The 26,731-nt window shown below is 38.2% G+C and overlaps 1 protein-coding gene across 1 annotated transcript in view; it reads left to right on the top strand.

Annotated features, from left to right (window-relative positions):
• The window catches only part of ABI3BP (ABI family member 3 binding protein), a 273,089-nt gene that overhangs the window by 103,476 nt on the left and 142,882 nt on the right, over window positions 1-26,731 (top strand). Inside the window, exons 5-8 of the mRNA XM_049628087.1 lie at window positions 9,174-9,355; window positions 9,919-9,974; window positions 20,322-20,370; window positions 21,365-21,436. Coding sequence (XP_049484044.1) covers window positions 9,174-9,355; window positions 9,919-9,974; window positions 20,322-20,370; window positions 21,365-21,436 — 359 coding nt within the window. The remainder of the gene's footprint in view (window positions 1-9,173; window positions 9,356-9,918; window positions 9,975-20,321; window positions 20,371-21,364; window positions 21,437-26,731) is intronic.

Raw genomic sequence — 26,731 nt, 5'->3', positions numbered from 1 at the left:
CAGGAGTACTTTATTAAATAATCATTGGAATCTGAATGCCTTTAGCTTGCATTAGGAACACCAACTGGCATCAGTGTAATGCACTGAATTCTAATACTGGCACTCTGTGTAATATTGGCATCCTTTCTCATTGATGCATACAGCCCTATTTATCCTATACAAAGAAAATTTTTTTGTCTTTATACTTGGATTTCGACTTAATCTATGAAAGCTCAATGCAGTAAGTTTCCAAGTGAGAAAACCCCTATGTTTCATTTTGTTTTAAGTTTGGAAATATTAATGGCGTATCACGTTATCCTTCATAACACATGGCTCTGTTACTGTTTGCATAGGGTCCATATGGGTATTCATGTTCCTAAATCCTTTCCTGAATTTACATTGGAAAGTAGGTGTGTTTTTACTCTTTGAATGGAAGAATGTACACATTTGTCCTCAATATATCTAAGGGCAAAAGAAACCTTTCCAAATTGGCCCCAATGAAGAGTAAAACATGTTTTTAACCAAATTTATTCCCTCATTAATAGCTTATTTTTTCCTTCCCATGTTTCCAACTTGTTAAAGTGTTCAAGATTGCTTTAGTTCTCACTCCTTTGCCAACTTATTAAAGCTTTATGATTTGTTTAGAAATCATTTTCACATTTTCTGACACTTTCATACTGTAGTTATTTACTGTTAATGTAGAATGAGGGCCCTCCTTTTGGGCTGGTCCAGAGCAGGCTCTGGCCTTTCTTTTTTTGTGTCCCCCCTGCCCCCCAGGTTTTTAAGAAGCAAATATTTTTGATGTCTGAATTCTCGACTGAGCCCAAAGCCTTATTATCCATTTGTCTTTCCATGTAAATTTTAAGCTCTGTGAGGACAGGAACCATGTGTATCATAACCAACTTAATCTTCCCAGTCCCTAGATCAGCATCTGGCACATAATAGGCCCTCAGTTGATATATACTGAATGAATAAAAAGTAAAACAGCAGCATTTTCACTTTAGTTTCACTAGTACTTCAAACTTCACATGACAAAATTGAACTCCTACTGTTTCTCTTGATATTTCAAGTCCACATCTTAGTACTTTCTGAAGTACCTTCATTCCTCCATTCACTCTAACTTGAATCTTGATTCATTTTTTATTTTTCCTCTCCTACAGCTAATAAGCCCCCAAGTTATAATGGTTCTGCCTTTGGGAAGTACATCAATGTCTTTATTTTCTACTTCTTCACATTCGTGCCAATAATTCTAATTCAGACACTTGTCACCATACTCTGGATCCTGGAAATAGCATCCTGGCTACTTTCCCTGGCTCTTTTCCTACTCCAGTCCATCCCGGCTTCTGCAAAACTAAGGAAATTTAGATTATCCACCATCAGCTCACTCGTTCTTCACCCCAGATTCATCCTCCTTCTCTTCTTTCCAAGGAGCACATTTCTGACTCGAGACTGTGCTCATCATCCTGTCCCTTCCACATTCCTTAAGACTTTACTCTCAAATTTACCCCTTCACTGCCATTGAGACCATGCCTCTTGCTTGCAAATAGGTTGAAGATTTCTCTATCACCAAACAACATTTTCTGTTAATTCTGTTAGCTCTTCCAAGCTATTTTTCAATCTCTTCATTCCAGTACTTTTCAGAGTGGTCTGTTCTCTCATACCTGGTTTTTGTTCCACCCCTACAATCTTTATTCCCTTTCACTGGTTTCCTTTCCTTTTTTACCATTCCATTGAAATATCTCTTTGTGGTCACCAATGACCAATGAATTGCTAAATCTAGAAGTGTTTTCTCAGTTCATACTCTTTTTTTTAAATGTTAATTTATTTTTGAGAGACAGAGTGTGAGTGGGGGAGGGGCAGAGAGAGGGGGAAACAGAATCCAAAGCAGGCTCCAGACTCTGAACTGTCTGCACAGAACCCCACGCAGGGCTCAAACCCACAAACTGAGCTCATGACCTGAGCTGAAGTCAGAGACTTAAACAACTGAGCCACCCAGATGCCCCTCAGTTCTTACCTTTTTAACCTCTCAGTGGAATTGTCAGCACCGTCTTTCTTGAACTCTTTCTTTGACATGTTTTGTGAAATGTTTCTCTTGGCCTTTTTCTCCTCTCTATTGCTAATTGTTAGCCTACCTCCCAAAGTGGAATAGAGTTTTATCCTTGGATCTCTCATCTGTTTCCCCCCTTATCTCATCTATGCTGTGTCTTTAACTAAGTAAAACAGTGCTTCTCAAACTTTATGCATGTAAATCATGTAAGAGACCTTGTTACAATGCAGATTCTATTCCAGAGCATAAGAAAAAGCCTGCGGTTCTGCATTTCTAAAAGCTCAAAGGATGTGCTGATGTTGCTTTTGTACAGAGAGCAATGGGAGTGATAAGGATATAAGTGACTTGCAGGGCTAATATCTGACCTTGACTCATTTCCAAAGTTCTAAGACTATTTTCAGTTGTTGATGTAATGATCTACATTAGAATGACCAAATAATGGTGGTTAGTACCTCAAACTCCAACTAAATTCTTAATCTGTACTACCAAAAAAATTCCTTTCCATTACTTTAATTTCTTTCAAGGTAGGAAATTCAGTTTTGATTTATATTAATGCTTTTCTTAGCACACTTATCCCATAAAGAAATCTAGTTGCATCAATTCTTGTGTAGAAATACTAACTTTGGGGGCTCCTGGGTGGCTCATGCCTCCCACTCTTGATTTTGGCTCAGGTTACCAGTCTCAAGGATTGTGAGATCTAGCCCCATGCTGGGCTCTGTGCTGACAGTGCAGAGCCTGCTTGGATTCTCTTTCCCTCTCTCCCTGCCCCGTCCTTGTGTGTGTGTGCCTGCACACACTCTCTCTCTTTCTCTTTCTTTCTCTCTCTCAAAATAAACTTAAAAAAACAAATATAACTTTGATCTTTGTTTTCTTCATTTCATTTCTTCCATGAGTCATTCCTTGGTTGACTCGTGTGGACTGAGTGTATTATTTGAGATTCTTCCCTCCAATCTCTAATTCTCCCACTGCTGGTAAGTCTAACCTCCTCCATCACTGCTTAACTTTATTCCCTGGCTAAAGAATCTCCACCAGCTTCTACTGCCTGGTAAAAGAAATCGTAGAATCTCTCATAGAATCTATCTCCAATAATATATAAGTCATGCTCCTGCCATGAGTTTTAAATCTGGACTACTTTGCTTTCCTGGACTTATGTAGGATATCCAACTTTAAGTCACACCCTTTGGATTTAAAATGCCATTTGTCCATTGCAACAGTTCAAGTGTAGAGGGCTATACCCAGCCCCCCTCAGCACCCTCTGTTTTTCATCCCAACTTCTTTAGTTCTATCCATATATACATCTACCTCCTTCACTATACTGTGAGCTCATTTTTGCAGTTTTCAGTGTCCCAATCATCTTCCATTGCATGTGGATCCTAGCATCCTGCTTTATAATAGCAGTTCTCAACACATGTACAAGTGAATAAGTGGAATATTACAGAGCAAGTCTTAAGGTCAGGCCATCTAGCTCTTGAACGTCTTATGCAACATCTCTTGTCTAGAGTCCACAGTGAGTATCTCCAGCAATGATAACAGCACAGACATTGAGGGTACAAATTCTGGTCAGACTGACCTATGTGCAAAATTCTGTTGTATTATTAACTGAATGGCCTTGGATAAGGTATTTAAAGGCATTTTTTAAAATCTGTAAAATGGGATAATAATACTACTATCTCATGGGGTTGTCAGAATTTAATGAGATGATACGTGTAAAACGGTTCACACAGTACATGGCACACAGTAAGCACTCAGTAAATGGTCCTGTTTGCTATTCTTGTTGATTTTGGTATTATTTGCTTTGTTTTATAACGGCCATTTCAGGTGAGCTATTTCATTTTAGGTAGCACCAAAATCACTAGAAACTGATTCTTTTGGTTGATGTTTAAGCCAGCCACCATTAGGGGATAAAGGAGAGAGTTTTGGAAATTTGTGACCAGTTTGAAAATTATTTTAAGAGTCCAAAGATAATAAAAACCTGAACTGGTCCCATAAGTGCTGCTTAGAAATGAAGAAGAAACAGGTAAAAGAGGAATCATGCAGGGAAACCTAACTGGCCTTGAAAACTGATTGAGGGGAGAAGGGGCCTGAAGCTAACAGGAATAGGAGCAGATTTGAACAGAAGTAGATTTTAAGGTAGTGAGGAAACTCAGGAAGGATTAAATCACTAGGTTTGATCAAGAGGTTTTATTATATTACAGATCAGATACCAGATTACAAAGAGATTTAGGCATCACGAGTGATGAGAAAGTGGGATAAGGTAGATGTAAGACATCTTGTGTTAAACAACAGCAGGGATAAAAGGGAATATGAAATGAAAATTCTTTTCATTTTTGTTAGAATGAAAAATACCTAAACAATTTTTTGGCTCAGAAGTGAGCGAATGGAATAAGGAAATGGAATAAAATCACCAAGATTCTTATTTATGTTTGGGCAGCAGGAAGAACCCCAGAATCAGAGAGGGTCAGGGAGGGGGTGATGGACAGAGACACTTTAAGAAGAAGGGAGTGAGGGCAGAATTTACATCAGAAGCAAAAATATTGACAAAGGCGGTGTCAGGAAGTGTCCTTTGATATAAAGAGAACAAAAAAAATCTAATGGATGTTTTAGGAAATATAATAGTAGTTACAGAAATAAAAATATTGCTGAAAAAAATATAGAAAGTCCAAACAATGACCAATGACATGCATCAAGCAGACTAGTTTGTGAAAGGACTACATTTATCTTGTCATGGCTCCATTTCTCCTCTTGGTATAATTGACTAGTTATTTCATAAATCACGTTTATGGGGTTTCTACCCTGTGTTCTGCCTCTGTAGTTTGTTGGAATAAAGGTCTAATTTGTAGACAATAAACTTGTAGAAACAAAAAGGATCCCACAAGTTGTCTAGTCCAAACCCTGTTCTTTTTGGAGAGTGAAAATCCTACATTTAGAGGAGCTATGGAATTTTTTTTTAAACTACAGTAAGCATTATTATCAATATTCATACTATTAGGGAGATCCAAGCAAAGATAATGTTGTTTAAACCAAACATTCCATTCAGTAGTTTCTTATCACAAGGACATGAAATATTCTCCTTCCTTAAAGTCCAAGTTGCTGGAGGCAGGCCTTCCAGAAGTCTAGTCTGACGACATTCACCGACTGTTACTTATATTTTTAATAGACTTGTTGCACTTGTGTCCAAATTTAATCATCAACAGAAAAGGGTATGATCAATGTTTGATCCTGAGTGTCCTCAGACAATAATGGGAAGTCTGTGACTCTATGTTATGGTAAATACACAATAAAATAAAAAGCCTTAAATGATGTTGAAAGGAATTATGATTGTCCTCTTCCCTCCTGGGTCATTTTACCTGTTTTCATTTCCTTTTGCCAAGCACCACAGTAGTAGAAAGACCATCCAATGCAATACTAAAGGTATTAGTTGAGTCAGAAAACCACCATTTGTCTGGCTTTGTCCCTGACAATCAGATCTTAGACACTTACTGGCCCTCTTTTTCTTCTATAATAATGCTTATTCTCGGGGCGCCTGGGTGGCGCAGTCGGTTAAGCGTCCGACTTCAGCCAGGTCACGATCTCGCGGTCCGTGAGTTCGAGCCCCGCGTCAGGCTCTGGGCTGATGGCTCGGAGCCTGGAGCCTGTTTCCGATTCTGTGTCTCCCTCTCTCTCTGCCCCTCCCCCGTTCATGCTCTGTCTCTCTCTGTCCCAAAAATAAATAAAAAACGTTGAAAAAAAAATTAAAAAAAAAAAAATAATGCTTATTCTCATTTCAGTTTATTCTATGAATCAACTGAAGTAAATTTTAAAATCTTAAGCCCTCTGCAAATGTTCAGTGTAGACATTTATTGTATTTTCCTTCAGTTTGCATTGATTCTATAGGAATGCTGAGTTTTGGTAAGTAAAACCTTAGGCAATGACACATTGAAAAAGATAATATAATTGTAAACTTTATTGCTTAAATCCATATTTTCTGGTGACGGAATTATTGACCATTTAGAGAAATTATATTCTAATTTTAGAATGACCCCATGAGCACCCAAATATCCATTCTGTTCATTCCACATTTATGGAGTACCTTCTGTGTGTGGTACGGCACTGTTAATTTTCATAAGGCCTGTATTTAGCTTTAAAATCAAGGAAATTTGCTTCACTACCTTACAGGTAAATAGTCTTACTGACTATCTCTTTTAACATTTAGAACTTGCTATGTTACACAACTATCAATTAAGCCAGTGTTGGTAAAGATAACGTCTGAGGCTGAAGAGAGAGGTTGGCTGCCTGTATGTTTATTTTTCCTAACAAACTTGATATAAGACAGGTTATTTTGAATGCTTTGTGATCAAGATAGAAAAAATGTGCAGGATTTTTTTTTTAATGTTTATTTATTTTTGAGTGAGAGAGACACACAGTACAAGTGAGGGAAGGGCAGAGAGAGAGAGGGAGACACAGAATCCAAAGCAGGCTCCAGGTTCTGAGCTGTCAGCACAGAACATGACTGGGGCTCAAACCCACAAACCACAAGATCATGACCTGAGCCGAAGTTGGATGCTCAACCAACAGATCCACCCACTCTGTTTTTGTTTTTGTTTTTTTTTTGTTGTTTTTTTTTTGTTTGTTTTTAACATGTGGGAAGTTCTTAGAACATTTTTGTACCATTTTATTCCTGGGAAGATAATATAAAATCAAACTTACTGGTAACTCTGGAATCTGGCCTTTGGTTGTTGTATTAGCAGTGCCCCCCCCCCCAACACACCTTGGATCATACCAGCAATTAAGGATTTGAGAAATGTATCCAAAGTATAGATGCATAATGTGGTAGCCCATCTGGTCTGATTTTAGCTTCTCTGCACTTTGCTGACTTTTTCTAGTATACAAGGCAGGGAAAAACACAGCCACAAAAATTCCATGCAGCATGCTTGTCAATAAGTGTGTTGCATAAATGTCTATTGATGTTTCAACTCACAGGACACAGAGGATTAGTAGTCTATAATGTATATTCCCAGTAGTAGTTAGTATTTTGGCTGAACGGCTTCCTTCACTCGTTCAGTCTTTTGCTCCTTGGAAGTCAGGAACTGGAGCCCTGGCAGTTTTACTAGAAAGAAGCAAGCTAATGAATGACTTCAAGCATTTCAGTAGTTTGTAACTAGTAGGAACATAGGCTGAATATACAAATACATTCAAAATACAAATGTACAGAAACATACAAAACCATTCCCCCTCTCTCTGTATTTGTTAACTATAAACCCCCTGCTGACTTGATGGCCATGCAACACGTGCATTTGCACAGGGTCCCCCTGTGTACTTAGAAGGGTCCATGCTTGGTTTAATACTCTAATGTCACTGTCTTGAAACGCTTAATCATTTTTGAACATGGGGTCCCATGTTTTCATTTTGGGATGAGCCTCACAAATTATGTAGCCAATCCTGCCCCTTGTTTCTAGAAGTTCTAGGTAATTGTTTTTATGTATCATCAACAATGTGTTCCTGGCACTTAGAGGGGGGCACAATAAACGTTTTTAGCACAAGTAAATGAGTGACTTTGTAAGGCTTCAAGTAAAAGCAACTGACCAGAATCTTAGCCCCTTTAGTTTTGCTAGGGTGGGGAGTGGGGGAGAGGTAATAAATGTTTGAGAGAAAATTTAAAATAGAAGAACCTAAAATAGTATAACAAACACCTAAGTTTCCATCAGCATACATGACAGCTATTATTTTATTCTATTTATTGAAAATGTTTATTTAAAAATAAAAAGCAGATAAAATATACCTGTTGGCCCCACTTCTATACTCCTTTATCTCACTGGGTGGGGCCCCGGGGTGGCTCAGTTCCTTAAGTGGGTAAGCATCTGATTTTGGCTCAGGTCATGATCTCATGGTTTGAGTTTGAGCCCCACATCGGGCTCTGTGCTGACAGCGTGAAACCTACTTTGGATCTTCTGTCTCCTCCCCCATTGTCCCTCCCCTGCTCTCTTGAGATCTCTCGAGTTCTCTCAAAAATAAGCATTAAAAAAAATTCTTATCTCACTGGGAACTAGAGCACTAATATGAATGTTGGACCCTTGCAATATTTGCTGTCTCTTTACACTGTTACCATATATGGTAACATATTTTGTGAGCATTTTAATATTTATGTGAATCATGAAACTATGTGTCATCTTGTAATTTGCTATTTTTGTTCAGTATTCGTAAAATCTGTTCATATTGATATATATATATAGTTCTAGCTCATTGATTTCTTATGACTGTATACAGTACTAATGCGCTCCCCTGTCCTGGTTGGCCCACTGTGTGAGGCTGTTTACAGCAGGGTCAGAGGAGTCTTTGTATTCTGGTTCTGTCACTGGTCAAAGTCACTAGGTGGGCAGCAATGGGCAAGTTAAATGATGTTTCTGAAAATCTATTTTCACATCTATAGAATGAATTAATAACTTCTACCACTTCAGATGATTTTATGACAACAAGATAATATATATAAAACCTAGCATGTGATAAAAGTACAAAAAAATAGTGGTGACAATTAGCATTACTTCATATGTATGTCTGAATATTATGAACCCCTAAGCAAATAGGTAACCTTGATCTTAAATTTGCATGGTTTGATTCTTTTCATTGAACTCTTAGCTTGGCTTTGGTTTTGATTCTATTTTTATGATAAGAATGTTTCACTCTTAAAATGCAGTCCTGGATGTATCTTAGAATTTCAGGATCCCCTTGTACAAAATTGAATGATCCCACCTCTAATGCATGTTCCATGGCATAAACCCATACAGTTGCAGGTTAAACCCATTTAGCTATAAAACTTCAGTATTAAGCACTTGAAAAATTATACCTATGCTCTGTTCTATGCATAATTGGAAAGAAACGAACATCCGGCGCTTTCCAACTTTCATTTTGCAAAGTAGCAAATAATAGAACCGCATTCTGTCAGACCGTAACTGTGCTTCACATTCTCCAACTTGGCATTAGAAATTTAAAACCTTAAGTACACACTGAGCTGTTTTGTCATGTTCTCTGCAATTTCTAAAAAATAAAAACAGAAGCCAGCATTAAGCATAGTCTTTGAAGTAGATGGGAGTCTGTGATGTATTAAGAAACTTGAAATAGCATTCTGATTCTCCCTGTGGATTAAAAGCATCATGTTTTGGTTATTCAACAGATATTATACAATTCGCTATAGAGAAAAGGATAAGGAGAAGAAATGGGTTTTTCAACTCTGTCCAGCCACTGAAACAATTGTGGAAAATCTAAAACCCAACACAGTTTATGAATTCGGAGTGAAAGACAATGTAGAAGGTGGAATTTGGAGTAAGATTTTCAATCACAAGACTATTGTTGGAAGTAAGTACCAGGAACTGTTTGAGGAAGCTTTTTGTAACTTTTATCTTTTTTTCCTAAGTACCAAAATTTTAATTATTTTATTCTTAAATATGAGGGGAGTTAACTGCCATCCTCTAGTGCTTAAAAAAATACAAAAGTGAAGACAATTTGAGTACTGATAGTTGAGAATCTTTTATGTTGATGAGTGTTTTTTTAAACAGAAAATGTGATGAACTGATGTTTGATGCCTTTATTGATAACACTTCTTTGGCCATTTTAGTATTTTCAATCAATCTCAGATCTATGAGCACCAACTGAGTGAAAACAGCAGTAATGTGTATTGGTGTTAGAATGGAAAGCTGGGCCAGTAGAAGTGAACATAGAAATACTTGAAGGGTCCCAAATCTTGTCATCTCTTCATTCAAACTTCATTGGAATCAGCGCTTGAAATGACAGTAAATAACTAATAGGAATAAAGAGTCTGAGTTAGAAAAGGAGTACAGTTGTCTTCATCATGAGTAGGAAGAGTTAATTTAGGAACACAAAGAATGAAAATAATGTTATTTTCTGCTTGTTTTTGTCAGGTAAAAGCAAAGTCAATGGGAAAATCCAAAGTACCTATGACCAAGCCCACACAGTGGTAGGTACCAGGTTATTCTCAGGAATGTTTTTAGAAATTGTATCTGCATTGTGTTGTTGTTGTTGTTGTTGTTGTTGTTGTTGTTGTTGGTTGCAAGAAAATAGGCCTATTAGGATTAGTTGACTGGCCATGGGGCTTTGTGTAAAGTACTTAATGCTTTAGGAATTTCTTTTTCAGCAAATGGAGGTAGAAATATGAGAGCAAATTATCTAATATGTTTATAGCTCTAAAATACTGATACTTGATGTAGTTATTCTATATCCAGATTCCAGGTATTTTGAGGTTATGCTTATTATCTGCAGTGGATTGTCTTTTAGAATAACCTGTTTCCACAGTAAATCTGTATATGTTCTATTTACATTGGTATTACTCACTTCTCTGTCCTCTTCCCACTATTTTCTCACTTCCTGCTTAAAGAGCTAACCCTTTTCAAAATGATGAAGCAACTGGCTTGGTTTTTATTTGTGCCTAGCCTCTATTGAGTGTAGTAAATATCTGCATATCTTACCTGCCAGGCATCCCCCTCATCTAGACCCCCTCTTCTCTCTTACTGCAGAAACTCAGTCTCTTGTCCTTTTTCCCTCCACTTTTCAAAATCTGTTCTCAGGAAGCACCACACCAGTTACGTACTACCTGTTACAAATGTAAGCCATTGTTGTAACTGTCACAGAGATGTTTGCATTTTCTTTTATTGTTTTTATCTGTTTCTTTTTTTTTAATTTGTTTATTTAAATTCAAATCAGTTAGCATACAGTGTAGTATTGGTTTCAGGAGTAGAACTGGGTGACTCAGCACTTACATATGACACCCAGTGCTCATCCCAACAAGTGCCTTCCTTAATGCCCATCACCCATTTTAGCCCATCCCACCACCCACCTCCCCTCCACCAACCCTCAGTTTGTCCTCTGTCTTTAAGAGTCTCTTATAGTTCGCCTCCTTCTCAGTTTTTATCCTTTTTTTCCTTCCCTTCCCCTATGTTGATCTGTTGTGTTTCTTAAATTCCACATATGAGTGAAATCATATGATATTTATCTTTCTCTGACTTATTTCACTTAGCACGATACCCTATAGATCCATCCACATTGTTGTAAATGGCAAGATTCATTCTTGGTGATTACTGAGTAATATTCCATTGTATGTGTATATATGTGTGTATGTGTGTATGTATGTATATACATATATGTATGTACATACATACATACACATATATCCCATCTTCTTTACCACTCATCAGTCAATGGACATTTGGGCTCTTTCCATAATTAGGCTATTGTTGATAGTGCTGCCATAAACATTGGGGTGCATGTGCCCCTTCAAATCAGAATTTTTGTGTCCTTTGGATATATACCTAGTAGTGCAATTGCAGGGTCATAGGGTAGTTCTATTTTCAAGTTTTTGAGGAACCTCCACACCGTTCTCCAGAGTGGCTGTACCAGTTTGCATTCCCACCAATAGTGAAAAAGGATTCCTTCACCGTTCTCTGCATCCATTAAATCACATGCACGATTATAAGATGATGGCCCGAGCAGGTAGAGGAGGCACTCTGGTGAGAAGGGAGGAATTTGGTGCTGGCTTTGGTCTCTATGTGTTGGGAGTATCCAGCCAGGGAAATACCCTACAGTCAAGTGAACATGCAAAGACTATTCGTGGCTGCAAATTTGCTCTATTTAATGTGTCCATGTTGTGGATGGATATCTTTTATGTCTAATGAAATAGTCAAAAGAATACCCCATTGATCATGTAGGCTAGTAGGAAAAAAAAGGTAGTACATACCTCATTGGGATGAAAAAAAAATGCAGAATTCTTGTCAGTGACAGAAAAATGGTTTGGGTAAAAAAGATTGAGAATTAATCCTGATAAGGCAAATGTTTCTGTGGTTTGCATTGGCAGAAAAGTGTGTCCCTTGTAAATTTATGATCAAGTAATGATTATTAGATTGCCCAGGAAAGTGTTTTGTTATGTTGCAAATCATCATGTAAGAAAGGAGATGGCAGGTAAATTCCCATGTCACATTCATTCATTCATTCATTTTCTTCTTTCCTTTCTTTAGATTTTGATTTGTTTCCTAATAATCTAATATCTAAAAATTGAGACTATATAGATATGGGGAAAGCAATAAAAACAAAATTATCTACAACACTGCCAAATAAAGACCAGTATAAAACCATTTATAATCCACTTAGTCAAAATATGGCATAGCATATTTCATGTCATAAAATGCTCTTCATATATATAATTTTAATTACTGTGTAGTCTATAATATAAATTGGAAACTCAGTTTCCAATTTGTAGGCATTCAAGTTATTTCTAATTGTTTTTAATTATAAGTGATGCTATGGCAAACATTTATGACCATAATCTTAGTTCATTTGTCTACTTGTTTCTTTATAATTGATACTTAGACAGGAATTAGTAACTTAGATTCTTAACATTTTGAAAACTTCCTATATATGATCAAATTTCTTTCTAGAAAGGTTGGGCCATTTTACCATCTTGCTATCAATATATCAGAGTTATCTTGCCAATATGCCTTGATTATCAACATGTATTTCCATCACTAAATTTTCACATAATGTAATAGTTTAAAATGTTTTATAATTTTTTTCCCCTGATTTCTAATAGCACTGCTTTCTTCACTTGTTTATCAGCCATTTGTATTTTCCATTTAATGACTTTTAGTTTTAGTCTTTAATTCAATGGGGGTCTCATGGTTTTTATTGAATAGATTTTAAAGATTTTATAGATTAAAGAACGTTGACTCTTGGTTATATCATCTAGGAACATTATTCTCACATTTGTTATCAATTTTGTTTATGGAAATTTTTGAAATAGCCTACTTTTAAAATTTGTTTAATCAAATTATTTGTCTTTTCCATTGTGATATTTACAGTTACATTATATTTTATAAAGCCCTTCTTTATCCAGAGATCAAATATTTCCCTCTTTTGTTTTTAGTTTTATAAGTGGTTTGATTTTTGTGGTAATTAAATTCTAAACTGTATGGGTTGTATTTCACTCTATTGCAGGTGGTAAAGTCATATATTGATTAGGTTATATATATATTTTCCAAACAATCATTTGGCCCAGTACTAAGTATTGAGTTGTACCATTCCTTGTTAAGGTCCCTCTCTGGCTTTGTCTCAAATCCAACCACAGGGAATAGAGTTGCTCTTTGATTCTCTTCTAGAACAATCCCCACTCTTGTTGTGAATGGTTACCTAGGAGGCATATCTTATCTCCCACCCTCTTGGCTGTCATGCTTTGTCTTGCATGTGACTCAATGATGTCATTTCTTTCATTCCTTTTCTTCAATCATATCCCAATAATGTTTTGTGCAAAATATTTCATCTAGTGAGAGTTACTCAGCAAAATTGGGAAAGATGATTGATGTTTACTCCCAAGGAATTTAATTTCTTTTTCATATCATAAATAGCCATGATGAGAAGGTCGAGGAAGAAACTTCCTGCATCTGTGACACAAAGCCAGATATTTTATCACTTCAAGCTGTGAGGCGGAGTACTCCCAACTCCAGCCAGCTGTGATGAGTTGTGGTTTGAAACTCTTGGTTATTTCCAAAGGAAAACCCAAATTAATTAAAAAGATATTTTAAGGCTTCTCTGTGAGGCTTTCTCCATTGTCACTTTCTGCATAGCCATCTGTCCTCTTGGGTAGCTCTAGAACACAGGAAAGTTGAAAAGGAACCACTTGGGATAGCCTTAGACCATCTTACATGACCACTTAGAATTGATTCTGAAAATAGATTTGATATTTTAGAGGCATATTTTAATCCAAATAGTCAATATCAATCCAAATGTTCAGATATCTCTGAGACTGCTTTTAGAAGGCAATATTTCAAGAACTATGAAATTAATTCCAAATGTTTTACTTTTAGACTTTTAAGCAAAAGATGCATTGAAAAATGCTTTCTTTCACCTATATGTGTTTACACCTAAAACTTGTATGCAGCAAACACTTAACCTCTTCTAAACAGAGATTTGGAAAGGAAAAGACAATGTGAACTATAGGATATCCATTTTTAAAAGATAAGTAATATTTACGCTAAAAATTTGAAAGTTAAAAAGAGCCCCATCTTAAGCATCTGATGCATTATATTTGTAATTCATGTATCTCCACACATGTTCTGTTGGCAAGCCCCAGCACACTTGTACCAGGTACAGGTGCCAGAAGTTTCTTCTGATGGTTGGTGCCTTTATTCTACTTTCACCCATGCCTATACCTCCGGAAAAATCAGACAAAAGGTGAATTTTAAAGATTGTGATTTATTCTATACAAGTTGTATTACTTGAGATTCAAGATACTGTGAAAGAAATACACATTTATCATAATTATGCTGTTGGGTCCATGTCGAGAATTTAGAACACACTTTTTTTTAAGTTTATTTTATTTTTTTTAAGAGCGTGTGTATGTGCAGGCTTGAGAACTAGTTTGGGGGAGAAGCAGAGAGAGAAGCAGAGAAAGGGAAGAGAGAATCCCAAGCAGGCTCTAAGTTAGTGTGGAGTCCCACAGGGGACTTGAACTCATGAACTGTGAGATCATGACCTGAGCCAAAATCAAGAGTTGTTTGCTTAATGGACCAAGCTTCCCAGGGGCTTGTAGAACCCTCTGTTGACAGAGGTGAAACCTAATATTTATTAATAGGTTTTATTATGCATGATCCAATCAAGAACATGGCTAAAAGGACCTAATTTTAACACATTAGGTCTATATTTTAAAAAAACTAAGTTATCTTACTAGTTCACTAAACAATTTTTGAAGCATTTAACAGATTTTATTTTATTTTAAGTGTTTATTTTTGAGAGAGAGGGTATGCACATGTGGGGAGGGGGGGGAAGGCAGAGAGAAAGGGAGAAGAAGGATCTGAAGCAGGCTCCAAGCTGACAGCAAGAGAACCTGATGGGGGGCTGGAACTCAGGAACCCCGTGATATCATGGCCTGAGCCTAAGTCAGCCATTTAACTGAGACACCCAGGTGCCCCTTAATAGAGATTTTAAAATAGAAGTTTAATTATTTAATCAAAATCACTTTAGAATAAGTGTTCCCCTAGTATATGACATCTTTTACCCTTCTGTTTTTTTCCATCAGAGATCACCCAGCTTTAAAACCATGTCTATTTTTGGCAAAAAGAGAAGTTGTGACAATTTTTAAAGTGTAACCATTATCAGATAAGTAAAGTGAATAGGGAGAACTACCATGTGGTCACCACTCACACCTTAAGATTGTACACAATGAATATATCAGGTATCTGTAGCAATTGCTGTCTTAAGCAGAAATTTGAAAAAATTTCTATCTAGACCGATGATACTATCAAAGGTGTATATATGATTCCTCCCTAAATGACCAGAAATATGAAGACTTTTGCAAATAGGACATTAGATTAAATCAATGTGTTTCCTAACTTTCATTAGAACATCCTAAAAATGAATTAAAACCACAGTGTAACAGGTCCAAGTTCTTTTCATGTGGTTTGGCTTAAACCACTGAAGCTTGACTTTGAGCAACCATTAGCCACTCCCCAAATGGGCAACTTGTCTTTATCTCAGGAGCTAAAACTAGTTAAATCTACAATGAATATTCTGATACCACGAAAACACCAAATAGCCAAACTTGAAAAGAAGAGGCTGGAAAGAACAACATTATCACTACATGTATTAAAGCTAATTTTCAAAATAATACCAGGAGGAAGTTAGTATAATGCAGAGTGAGTAAGAAGTCCCTCATCCTATATGGTTACTGCTGTGGTTATTTCCACCTATGCATAGGCTTTCCCTAACCAGGACTTAAAATCGGGCTGAATTGGTCATCAGGTCATTGCTGTTGACCACATCAGCATTCTCTCCCCATAGAGTCTCCCCACCTGATACTTGGCTATCAGGTCCTCAGAAAAATGGTAGAAATGAATTCCCTTAACTAGTCCCCCAGCTCAGGATATATATAGTACAACCTAGGTTCTTTAGGAACAGGGTATCCTGAAAGTCAGGAAAAAGGAAAGACCGCATTTCTTATAGGGCAGGAGGGAAATATGCTTACATCCAGGCATACAGTAAACACAGAAAAGAGTTTCTAATGAAGGGAGGACAAGATCTGCGGTGATAGAGGCTTGCGGCAGGAATGGGAGTCCACAAAATGTCCACAGAAAAGAGAGCCGGCAAGGACATGGCCTGAGAGCAAAACTGGGACAGCAATGAAGGAACTGGTACCTTTTTCAAAAACACTGTACACAGAACAGTTTGATTAAAACTGGGTTGTAATTGGTTAAACACTGTTAACTTGGAAATTATCACAATATTTCATTTTTCAATGAATCCTGGTAACAGACTGTTTCCTACACTTTCATAAAAAGATACAGGGAAAGGACTCACAGTGTCAACCTCTTAGTGGGAATTTTAGAGCCTTCAGCATAGACATTTTAATGTTTATTTTTGAGAGAGAGGGAGGGAGAAAGAGAGAAAGAAAGAGAAAATGTGAGCAGGGGAGGGGCAGAGAGAGAGGGGGACAGAGGATCCAAATTGGGCTCTGTGCTGAGAGCAGACAGCCCAGTGCAGGGCTCAAACTCTCAAACTGTGAGATCATGACCTGAGCTAAAGTCAGATGCTTAACTGATGGAGCCACCCAGGTGCCCCTTCAGCATAGACATTTTAGGCAGAAGTATTTTCCTGATGCCCCTACAAACCCCACTTATAGAGAGGCAGCTACTTGCTCATGAGTCCAGTCTTGGTACATCTTTGGATTGCAGATTAGGCAAGAGAGTAATTATAGGTCTAGAAAGAACTGGGTCCTGCAGCTAAATTATTTCCTTGTTTTTTGGCAGCACATATTGTACATATAGTCATGTCATCATAACGGAACATTGGTAGATACTCAAGAGCTCAAAGAGAAACTTTGTTCCGTTCACGTGAAGAGTGGAATATTTTCCATTTGTTCTTGTCAAAAATTGTTTAAAACAAATCATCACAGCAAAGGAACTAAAAACTGAAATAATGAAATTCGAAAGCAGTCAACACAGCAACATGTAGGTGTTTTTGCTGCATTGTGATGTGTCTGAAAAACTTCACATTCTGCAAAATGTGCTGTAAGTGGCAGGATTCATAGGACAAATAAAAAATAGGGCTTTCAAAAAGGCTTTGGAACTGTAGCAACAGCTCTAACAAAAATGATCCTTAGTACCTGGAAGGATAATGTGGCCCCTCCAGCAAGTGGTTCTCATGTGGCTGGAGGTTGGCACACCTGGTATTTAAAGTTCTCAAGTGAGGGGTGCCCCAGTCAGTTAAGCGTTCAACTCTTGGTTTCATTTTGAGTTAGGATCTCACAGTTCATGGGTTCAAGCCCCACATCGAGCTCTGTGCTGACAGCATGGAGCCTGCTTGAGATTCTCTCTCTCCTTTCTCTCTCGGCCTCTCCCCACTTGTGCTGTTTACCTCTCTCTCAAATAAATAAACTTTAAAAAATTAAAAAAGTAAAGTTCTCAAATGATAAAGACCATGTGCTCGTGTACCTTTCACTAGAGCAAGGACAGGTGGACACACAAGGCAGAGCCTGTATCTCTCAGGGAAAGGATCCTGTGTGCGAGTGCTCCTAATTAATTTTATGATAAAGCTGAAAGAGATCCTGCTGCCAGTGTGATACCAAAGCTGAGAATTTTTTTTCTTCCCCTGCTGAAGGTGATACTTCTATTTCTACTATTCCCTTCCCCTTGTCTGGGGAAAAATGTGTATAAATTATACTTAAATCATTCCTCTATTTACCAATAGCACGTGAGTTCTGTAGTACAGACCCGGACGTAGTAATTGAACAGACTGTTGATCAAAATAACTTTTCTTAATTAAAATGTAATTCATGCTTGTAAAGAACTGAGAAAGAAAAGTATAAAAGATGAAATGAATCCATTTATAAGAAATAGCCACTGTTTTAAAAAAAACTCTGATCTTTCTTTCTGATCTGTCTGTACATACTCGTTATAAAATTAGGTTATAATGTGGTTATAATTGTGACGTTTATATTTATATTATGCATATTTTCTACTTTGTTAAGCAGATGTCAAAAATTTGAATCATAGTTTATTTAATAAGACTTCTGCTTTTGGATGATGTAGATGTTTCACATAGTGGTAATAATTTATGTATAAAGGTATTGATCTTTAATTCCTTAGATCAACATTAGATTAGGCTAGATTGTGATGAAGGAAATTACTGTGTGTGTTAGTCCACTAGGGCTGCTATAACAAAATACCATAGACTGAGTGGCTTAAAAAACAAACATTTAATTGTCATAGTTCTGGAGCCTGGGAAGTTCAAGTTCAAGGTGCTGGCAGATTTGGTGTCTCCTGAGAGCTTGCTTCCTGGATCACAGACAGCCATTTTATCACTATGTCCTCACTGGGTAGAAGGGTGGAGGGACCTCTCTGGAGTCTCTTTTATAAGAGCACTAATCCCACTCATGAGGGCTGGATCCCTCATGACTTAATCATTTCTCAAAGGTCTCTCTACCATCACGCTTGGGAGTTAAGTTTTAACATATCAGTTTTGGGGGAACATAAGCATTCAGTCTATAGCACTGGGTCCATAGGTATAAATACTACTTTTTAGAAATCTGACAATAGTAAACTTCTACTTTTTGTGGTTTTTAAACATAAGGACCTTAATACAAGAAGAAAAATAGCAAACAGTAAGTTTGGTATTGTGGCCCCTCTTTTTTTTTTTAATTAACTAATTTATTTTTAATGTACATCCAAGTTAGTTCCCATGTAGTGCAACAATGATTTCAGGAGTAGATTCCTTAATGCCCCTTACCCATTTAGCCCATTCCCCTTCCCACAACCCCTCTGGCAACCCTCTGTTCTCTTTATTTAAGAGTCTCTTATGTTTTGTCCCCCTCCCTGTTTTTATATTATTTTTGTTTCTCTTCCCTTATGTTCATCTGTTTTGTATCTTATATTCCTCATATTAGTGAAGTTATATGAGATTTGTCTTTCTCTGACTAATTTCACTTACCATAATACCCTCCAGTTCCATCTTCATAGTTGCAAATGGCAAGATTTCATTCTTTCTGATTGTGTGGCCCCTCATTATTATGGGCATATCATTCACTGAAATGTTAGCACATCAATGAGTCTCTGTTGTTCACAAGTGTAAACACCTATGTGGTAAGTATCTCATTCAGCACATTCTGGATTCTTAACAGATCTGGTACATGGAGTCTCTATGTTATGTATACAGGTTAAATCAAGCATTAAAAAATCAACATCATGATTTTTAAATTTTAAAATGATTTTTTAAAATTTAAAAACTTAAATAAATTTTTACTCATTTAAAGGAGTAAATGATTACTCCTTTAACTTACTCTAATTCTTCCCTATATATTTGCTTTCCTTATTTTGTTTCTATGTCTATCCATTACCTGTCTTATCCTTGGCTCACAATTGTGTCCAGTGATTACTCCACTTTAAGGGTAACACTAAACCCGTCTCTAGTTCAAGGTACTCCATGGCATCAGGACTTGCTGTAGGACATCTGAGACAATTTGGGAGAGGGGAGAATGCATTGGGACCTGCCTTTCTAGTTTGAGGTCCTTGTGCATAAATGTGTGCAGGATGGTGAAGAGTACAAGATTTGGAAGTAGAAATTTCTGGATCTGAATGCCAGCTCTGCTTTCTTGGGCAAGGAGATGCGTGGTGGTTGGATTGTCCTTAGTAGCAGCAGTTGGGTACACTCAAACAATGGATTCTGAGCAGTTTTAAAAGATAATATGTAGCTTAGCATCTGTTTGAGGGGAAATGTAAGGGCAGAATCTGGCTGGGTCACATCTCAAATGAAGTGATAGATGAACTAGTAGTCAATCCACATGGTTCAGTTCCTTTCCATTGCAGTTTCAAGGTAAAGTGCATAATGGGAGCTCTGAAGAAATTGCTTCTTTCAAGTCTTTGGACATTTATGGGGAAAACCAAGTAAGCCTAATAAAATAGAGGTAGATAGGGGTTCCTGGGTGGCCCAGTCAGGCGGCATCCTCTTGATTTCGGTTCAGGTCATAGTCTCACAGTTGGTGAGTTCAAGCCCCACTTGGGGCCCTGTGCTGACAGTGCAGAGCCTGCTTGGGATTCTGTCTCTCTTCTTTCTCTGCCCCTCCTCTGTTTGTGTGTGAGAGTTCTCTCTCTGTCTCTCTCTCCCTCTCTCTCTCAAAGTAAATAAAAATTAAAAAAAAAAAATAGAGGTAGACATATGTACTAAGATTTCCAGCAACTGTAGACAAGACAGGCTACTTCCAGGTCTTTGCTTTATTTATTTATTTTTTAATTTAACACTAATTAAAAAGCCGAATCTCTTCTCTTTTCAGCCAGCATATGTCCCAAGGAAGCTAATCCCAATAACAGTCATCAAACAAGGTAATTTGTATGAGTCTGCTCTGGATATGTGTTTATAACTATTTCTGTAAATTTTAATTCCAATATAGTTAACAGTTTGAACTAGTTTTAATATACTTTTTGCACTGAGATAACTAAACATAGCACGTTAAAATCTTTTTTCTGACTATTTTAAAGCAAAAGTGTGAAAAAATCAGTATGGTCTAGCAAATTAGAACTTAATAATTTTGGCTCTCATACCAATAGGTCAAGTCTTGGCAAGTCTCACTGATTGGACAACTAGGGACAAAGCAACCATAACAAGTATTAACTTTAAAAAAAAAAAACAGTTGAATATGTGTGGCTTTGTTCAGGGTTAAATTAGCATACATGAAGAAAATCATTAATAGGATATTTGGATTAGTGAAACGAAAACTATGATTTAGTGCTCCCTTTAGGAAAGTAAAGGCATCCAGTTTTTGAGAATTATAATGTCTTATTCCATTTCACTATCCAATTGTTTTTGTTTTGACTTTCAGTTTTTCAAATGATTAAAATGACTCCAATATTTCCAGAAAGTTTCTTGGTAGAAGAGATCAGACATTTACAATAATTAATCATTTTAAGAAAACACAGTGTCTTAAGTGTAATCTCAAACAGTGTCAGTATTGGAATAATCTAGATTCTTTGAGAACATACATTTTCACTTTTTAATACTGTATTAATTGCCTGTTTTGTGCTATTTCTTTAACTTGGGTAGGTTGCAGGGGAGTAGAGATAAGGAAATTTCATCTCATTAGAATGGAACACTTGATGATAGAGTAACAGCCTTTCATTACCTAAAGGCGTAGGTGTTAAGGTGAGATGTGCCTTCCAGTCCTTTCTTTGGCTGTGTACCAGTGCAAAGGGTTACTTTTTACTAATTTAAAAGTTATATCCAGGCTTACCCCATGCAGATTGCTTCACATCACAGTACTGCTATTTACTGCTTACTATTTTTTTCCCATCACACTGTTAACTTTTTTCATTTCAACAGTGATTCAGAATGTTACTCACAGGGCTTCAACTAAATCCCCTGATAAGACTCCCTTTGGAGGAACAATATTAGGTGAGTATATCTTGGTATCTATACCTGCATTAAGTCAGGCTATTTTTGATTATAGGACCATTACGGAATTTTACACTGTTAGACCTGTTAGCAGGTCTATTAAATTGAAATTGGTTCATTTTCTTTGAATATTTAGCATCCTTCTTTGTGTCCATTCTAGGCTAGGAGCCAAGAGCTGCTACCTCTATTACAGTATGTTAGAGAAGCATTTCTAGCCCATGCCTGGTGGGAATGGTGGCACCCATCCTACCTGCCTTATAGTGTTGTTGCAGTTGGGAGGGAGTCCTTGTTGCATTGAGCTGCTTTTTAAAAAGTATTACTATTTTTTTTCTTTTTTAAATGTTTATTTATTTTTGAGAGAGACAGAGACAGAATGTGAGTGGGTTAGGGGCAGAGAGAGAGGGAGACACAGAAGCAGAAGCAGGCTCCAGGCTGTCAGCACAGAGCCCGACGCGGGGCTCGAACTCACGGGCTGTGAGATCATGACCTGAGCTGAAGTCGGACGCTCAACCGACTGAGCCACCCAGGCGCCCCTAAAAAGTATTATTAATAATAGGGAGCCTGGGTGGCTCAGTCAATGAAACGTCTCACTCTTGATTTCAGCTCGGGTCATATCTCAGTTTGTGAAATGGAGTCCCACGTCTGACACTGCTTTGACAGTGCAGCACCTGCTTGGGATTCTCTTTCTTCCTCTCTCTCAAAATAAATAAATTAAACTTAAAAAATTATTATTAATAATGGTGTTCTTTTTCACTACACATCTTAAACAACCATTTTATGATTTTTGAGTCTGTGGATTAAAAGCCAGGATTTTGTAGTTTAGTTCTGAATATTTAAAAAAAAAAAAACTATTGGACAAAACCCGGGAGGTTCCGGAAGATGGCGGCGTAGGAGGACGCGGGGCTCACAACACGTCCTGCCGATCACTTAGATTCCACCTACACCTGCCTAAAGAACCCAGAAAACCGCCAGAGGATTAGCAGAAGGGAGTCTCCGGAGTCAAGCGCAGACTAGAGGCCCACGGAAGAGGGTAGGAAGGGCGGCGAGGCGGTGCGCGCTCCACGGACTGGCGGGAGGGAGCCGGGGCGGAGGGGCGGCTCGCCGGCCAAGCGGAGCCCCCGAGTCTGGCTGGCAAAAGCGGAGGGGCCGGACAGACTGTGTTCCGACAGCAAGCGCGACTTAGCGTCTGGGAGGTCATAAGTTAACAGCTCTGCTCGGAAAGCGGGAAGGCTGGAGGACAAAGGGAGGGAGAGCTGCTGAGCCCCCGGACGGCAGAGCTCAGCTTGGTGGGGAACAAAGGCGCCAGCGCCATCTCCCCCGCCCATCCCCCAGCCAAAATCCCAAAGGGAACCAGTTCCTGCCAGGGAACTTGCTCGCTCCGCGCAAACACCCAACTCTGTGCTTCTGCGGAGCCAAACCTCCGGCAGCGGATCTGACTCCCTCCCGCTGCCACAGGGCTCCTCCTGGAGTGGATCACCTAAGGAGAAGCGAGCTAAGCCTGCCCCTCCACCCCCCGTGCACCCTGCCTACCCACCCCAGCTAATACGCCAGATCCCCAGCAACACAAGCCTGGCAGTGTGCAAGTAGCCCAGACGGGACACGCCACCCCACAGTGAATCCCGCCCCTAGGAGAGGGGAAGAGAAGGCACACACCAGTCTGACTGTGGCCCCAGCAGTGGGCTGGGGCAGACATCGGGTCGGACTGCGGCCCCGCCCACTAACTCCAGTTATACACCACAGCACAGGGGAAGTGCACTGCAGGTCCTCACCACGCAAGGGACTCTCCAAAATGACCAAACGGAAGAATTCCCCTCAGAAGAATCTCCAGGAAATAACAACAGCTAATGAACTGATCAAAAAGGATTTAAATAATATAACAGAAAGTGAATTTAGAATAATAGTCATAAAATTAATCGCTGGGCTTGAAAACAGTATACAGGACAGCAGAGAATCTCTTGCCACAAAGATCGAGGGACTAAGGAACAGTCACGAGGAGTTGAAAAACGCTTTAAACGAAATGCAAAACAAAATGGAATCCACGATGGCTCGGCTTGAAGAGGCAGAGGAGAGAATAGGTGAACTAGAAGATAAAGTTATGGAGAAAGAGGAAGCTGAAAGAAAGAGAGATAAAAAAATCCAGGAGTATGAGGGGAAAATTAGAGAACTAAGTGATACACTAAAAAAAAAATAATATACGCATAATTGGTATCCCAGAGGAGGAAGAGAGAGGGAAAGGTGCTGAAGGGGTACTTGAACAAATTATAGCTGAGAACTTCCCTGACCTGGGGAAGGAAAAAGGCATTGAAATCCAAGAGGCACAGAGAACTCCCTTCAGACGTAACTTGAATCGATCTTCTGCACGACATATCATAGTGAAACTGGCAAAATACAAGGATAAAGAGAAAATTCTGAAAGCAGCAAGGGATAAACGTGCCCTCACATATAAAGGGAGACCTATAAGACTCGTGACTGATCTCTCCTTTGAAACTTGGCAGGCCAGAAAGGCTTGGCACGATATCTACAGTGTGCTAAACAGAAAAAATATGCAGCCGAGAATCCTTTATCCAGCAAGTCTGTCATTTAGAATAGAAGGAGAGATAAAGGTCTTCCCAAACAAACAAAAACTGAAGGAATTTGTCACCACGAAACCAGCCCTACAAGAGATCCTAAGGGGGATCCTGTGAGACAAAGTACCAGAGACATCACTACAAGCATAAAACATACAGACATCACAATGACTCTAAACCCATATCTTTCTATAATAACACTGAATGTAAATGGATCAAATGCGCCAACTAAAAGACATAGGGTATCAGAATGGATAAAAAAACAAGACCCATCTATTTGCTGTCTACAAGAGACTCATTTTAGATCGGAGGACACCTTTAGATTGAGAGTGAGGGGATGGAGAACTATTTATCATGCTCCTGGAAGCCAAAAGAAAGCTGGAGTAGCCATACTTATATCAGACAAACTAGACTTTAAATTAAAGGCTGTAACAAGAGATGAAGAAGGGCATTATATAATAATCACAGGGTCTATCCACCAGGAAGAGCTAACTATTATAAATGTCTATGCGCCAAATACCCGAGCCCCCAGATATATAAAACAATTACTCATAAACATAAGCAACCTTATTGATAAGAATGTGGTCATTGCAGGGGACTTTAACACCCCACTTACAGAAATGGATAGATCATCTAGACACACAGTCAATAAAGAAACAAGGGCCCTGAATGATACATTGGATCAGATGGACTTGACAGATATATTTAGAACTCTGCATCCCAAAGCAACAGAATATACTTTCTTCTCGAGTGCACATGGAACATTCTCCAAGATAGATCATATACTGGGTCACAAAACAGCCCTTCATAAGTTTACAAGAATTGAAATTATACCATGCATACTTTCAGACCACAATGCTATGAAGCTTGAAATCAACCACAGGAAAAAGTCTGGAAAACCTCCAAAAGCATGGAGGTTAAAGAACACCCTACTAACGAATGAGTGGGTCAACCAGGCAATTAGAGAAGAAATTAAAATATACATGGAAACAAACGAAAATGAAAATACAACAATCCAAACGCTTTGGGATGCAGCGAAGGCAGTCCTGAGAGGAAAATACATTGCAATCCAGGCCTATCTCAAGAAACAAGAAAAATCCCAAATACAAAATCTAACAGCACACCTAAAGGAAATAGAAGCAGAACAGCAAAGGCAGCCTAAACCCAGCAGAAGAAGAGAAATAATAAAGATCAGAGCAGAAATAAACAATATAGAATCTAAAAAAACTGTAGAGCAGATCAACGAAACCAAGAGTTGGTTTTTTGAAAAAATAAACAAAATTGACAAACCTCTAGCCAGGCTTCTCAAAAAGAAAAGGGAGATGACCCAAATAGATAAAATCATGAATGAAAATGGAATGATTACAACCAATCCCTCAGAGATACAAACAATTATCAGGGAATACTATGAAAAATTATATGCCAGCAAATTGGACAACCTGGAAGAAATGGACAAATTTCTAAACACCCACACTCTTCCAAAACTCAATCAGGAGGAAATAGAAAGCTTGAACAGACCCATAACCAGCGAAGAAATTGAATCGGTTATCAAAAATCTCCCAACAAATAAGAGTCCAGGACCAGATGGCTTCCCAGGGGAGTTCTACCAGACATTTAAAGCAGAGATAATACCTATCCTTCTCAAGCTATTCCAAGAAATAGAAAGGGAAGGAAAACTTCCAGACTCATTCTATGAAGCCAGTATTACTTTGATTCCTAAACCAGACAGAGACCCAGTAAAAAAAGAGAACTACAGGCCAATATCCCTGATGAATATGGATGCAAAAATTCTTAATAAGATACTAGCAAATCGAATTCAACAGCATATAAAAAGAATTATTCACCATGATCCAGTGGGATTCATTCCTGGGATGCAGGGCTGGTTCAACATTCGCAAATCGATCAACGTGATACATCACATTAACAAAAAAAAAAGAGAAGAACCATATGATCCTGTCAATCGATGCAGAAAAGGCCTTTGACAAAATCCAGCACCCTTTCTTAATAAAAACCCTTGAGAAAGTCGGGATAGAAGGAACATACTTAAAGATCATAAAGGCCATTTATGAAAAGCCCACAGCTAACATCATCCTCAACGGGGAAAAACTGAGAGCTTTTTCCCTGAGATCAGGAACACGACAGGGATGCCCACTGTCACCGCTGTTGTTCAATATAGTGCTGGAAGTTCTAGCATCAGCAATCAGACAACAAAAGGAAATCAAAGGCATCAAAATTGGCAAAGACGAAGTCAAGCTTTCGCTTTTTGCAGATGACATGATATTATACATGGAAAATCCGATAGACTCCACCAAAAGTCTGCTAGAACTGATACATGAATTCAGCAAAGTTGCAGGATACAAAATCAATGTGCAGAAATCAGTTGCATTCTTATACACTAACAATGAAGCAACAGAAAGACAAATGAAGAAACTGATCCCATTCACAATTGCACCAAGAAGCATAAAATACCTAGGAATAAATCTAACCAAAGATGTAAAAGATCTGTATGCTGAAAACTATAGAAAGCTTATGCAGGTAATTGAAGAAGATATAAAGAAATGGAAAGACATTCCCTGCTCATGGATTGGAAGAATAAATATTGTCAAAATGTCAATACTACCCAAAGCTATCTACACATTCAATGCAATCCCAATCAAAATTGCACCAGCATTCTTCTCGAAACTAGAACAAGCAATCCTAAAATTCATATGGAACCACAAAAGGCCCC

This window comes from Panthera uncia, chromosome C2 (genome assembly GCF_023721935.1).
Source record: "Panthera uncia isolate 11264 chromosome C2, Puncia_PCG_1.0, whole genome shotgun sequence".
Lineage (NCBI taxonomy): Eukaryota > Metazoa > Chordata > Mammalia > Carnivora > Felidae > Panthera > Panthera uncia.
Note: the sequence above shows the minus strand (reverse complement) of the source record. Positions and strands in the feature narration are given on the sequence as shown.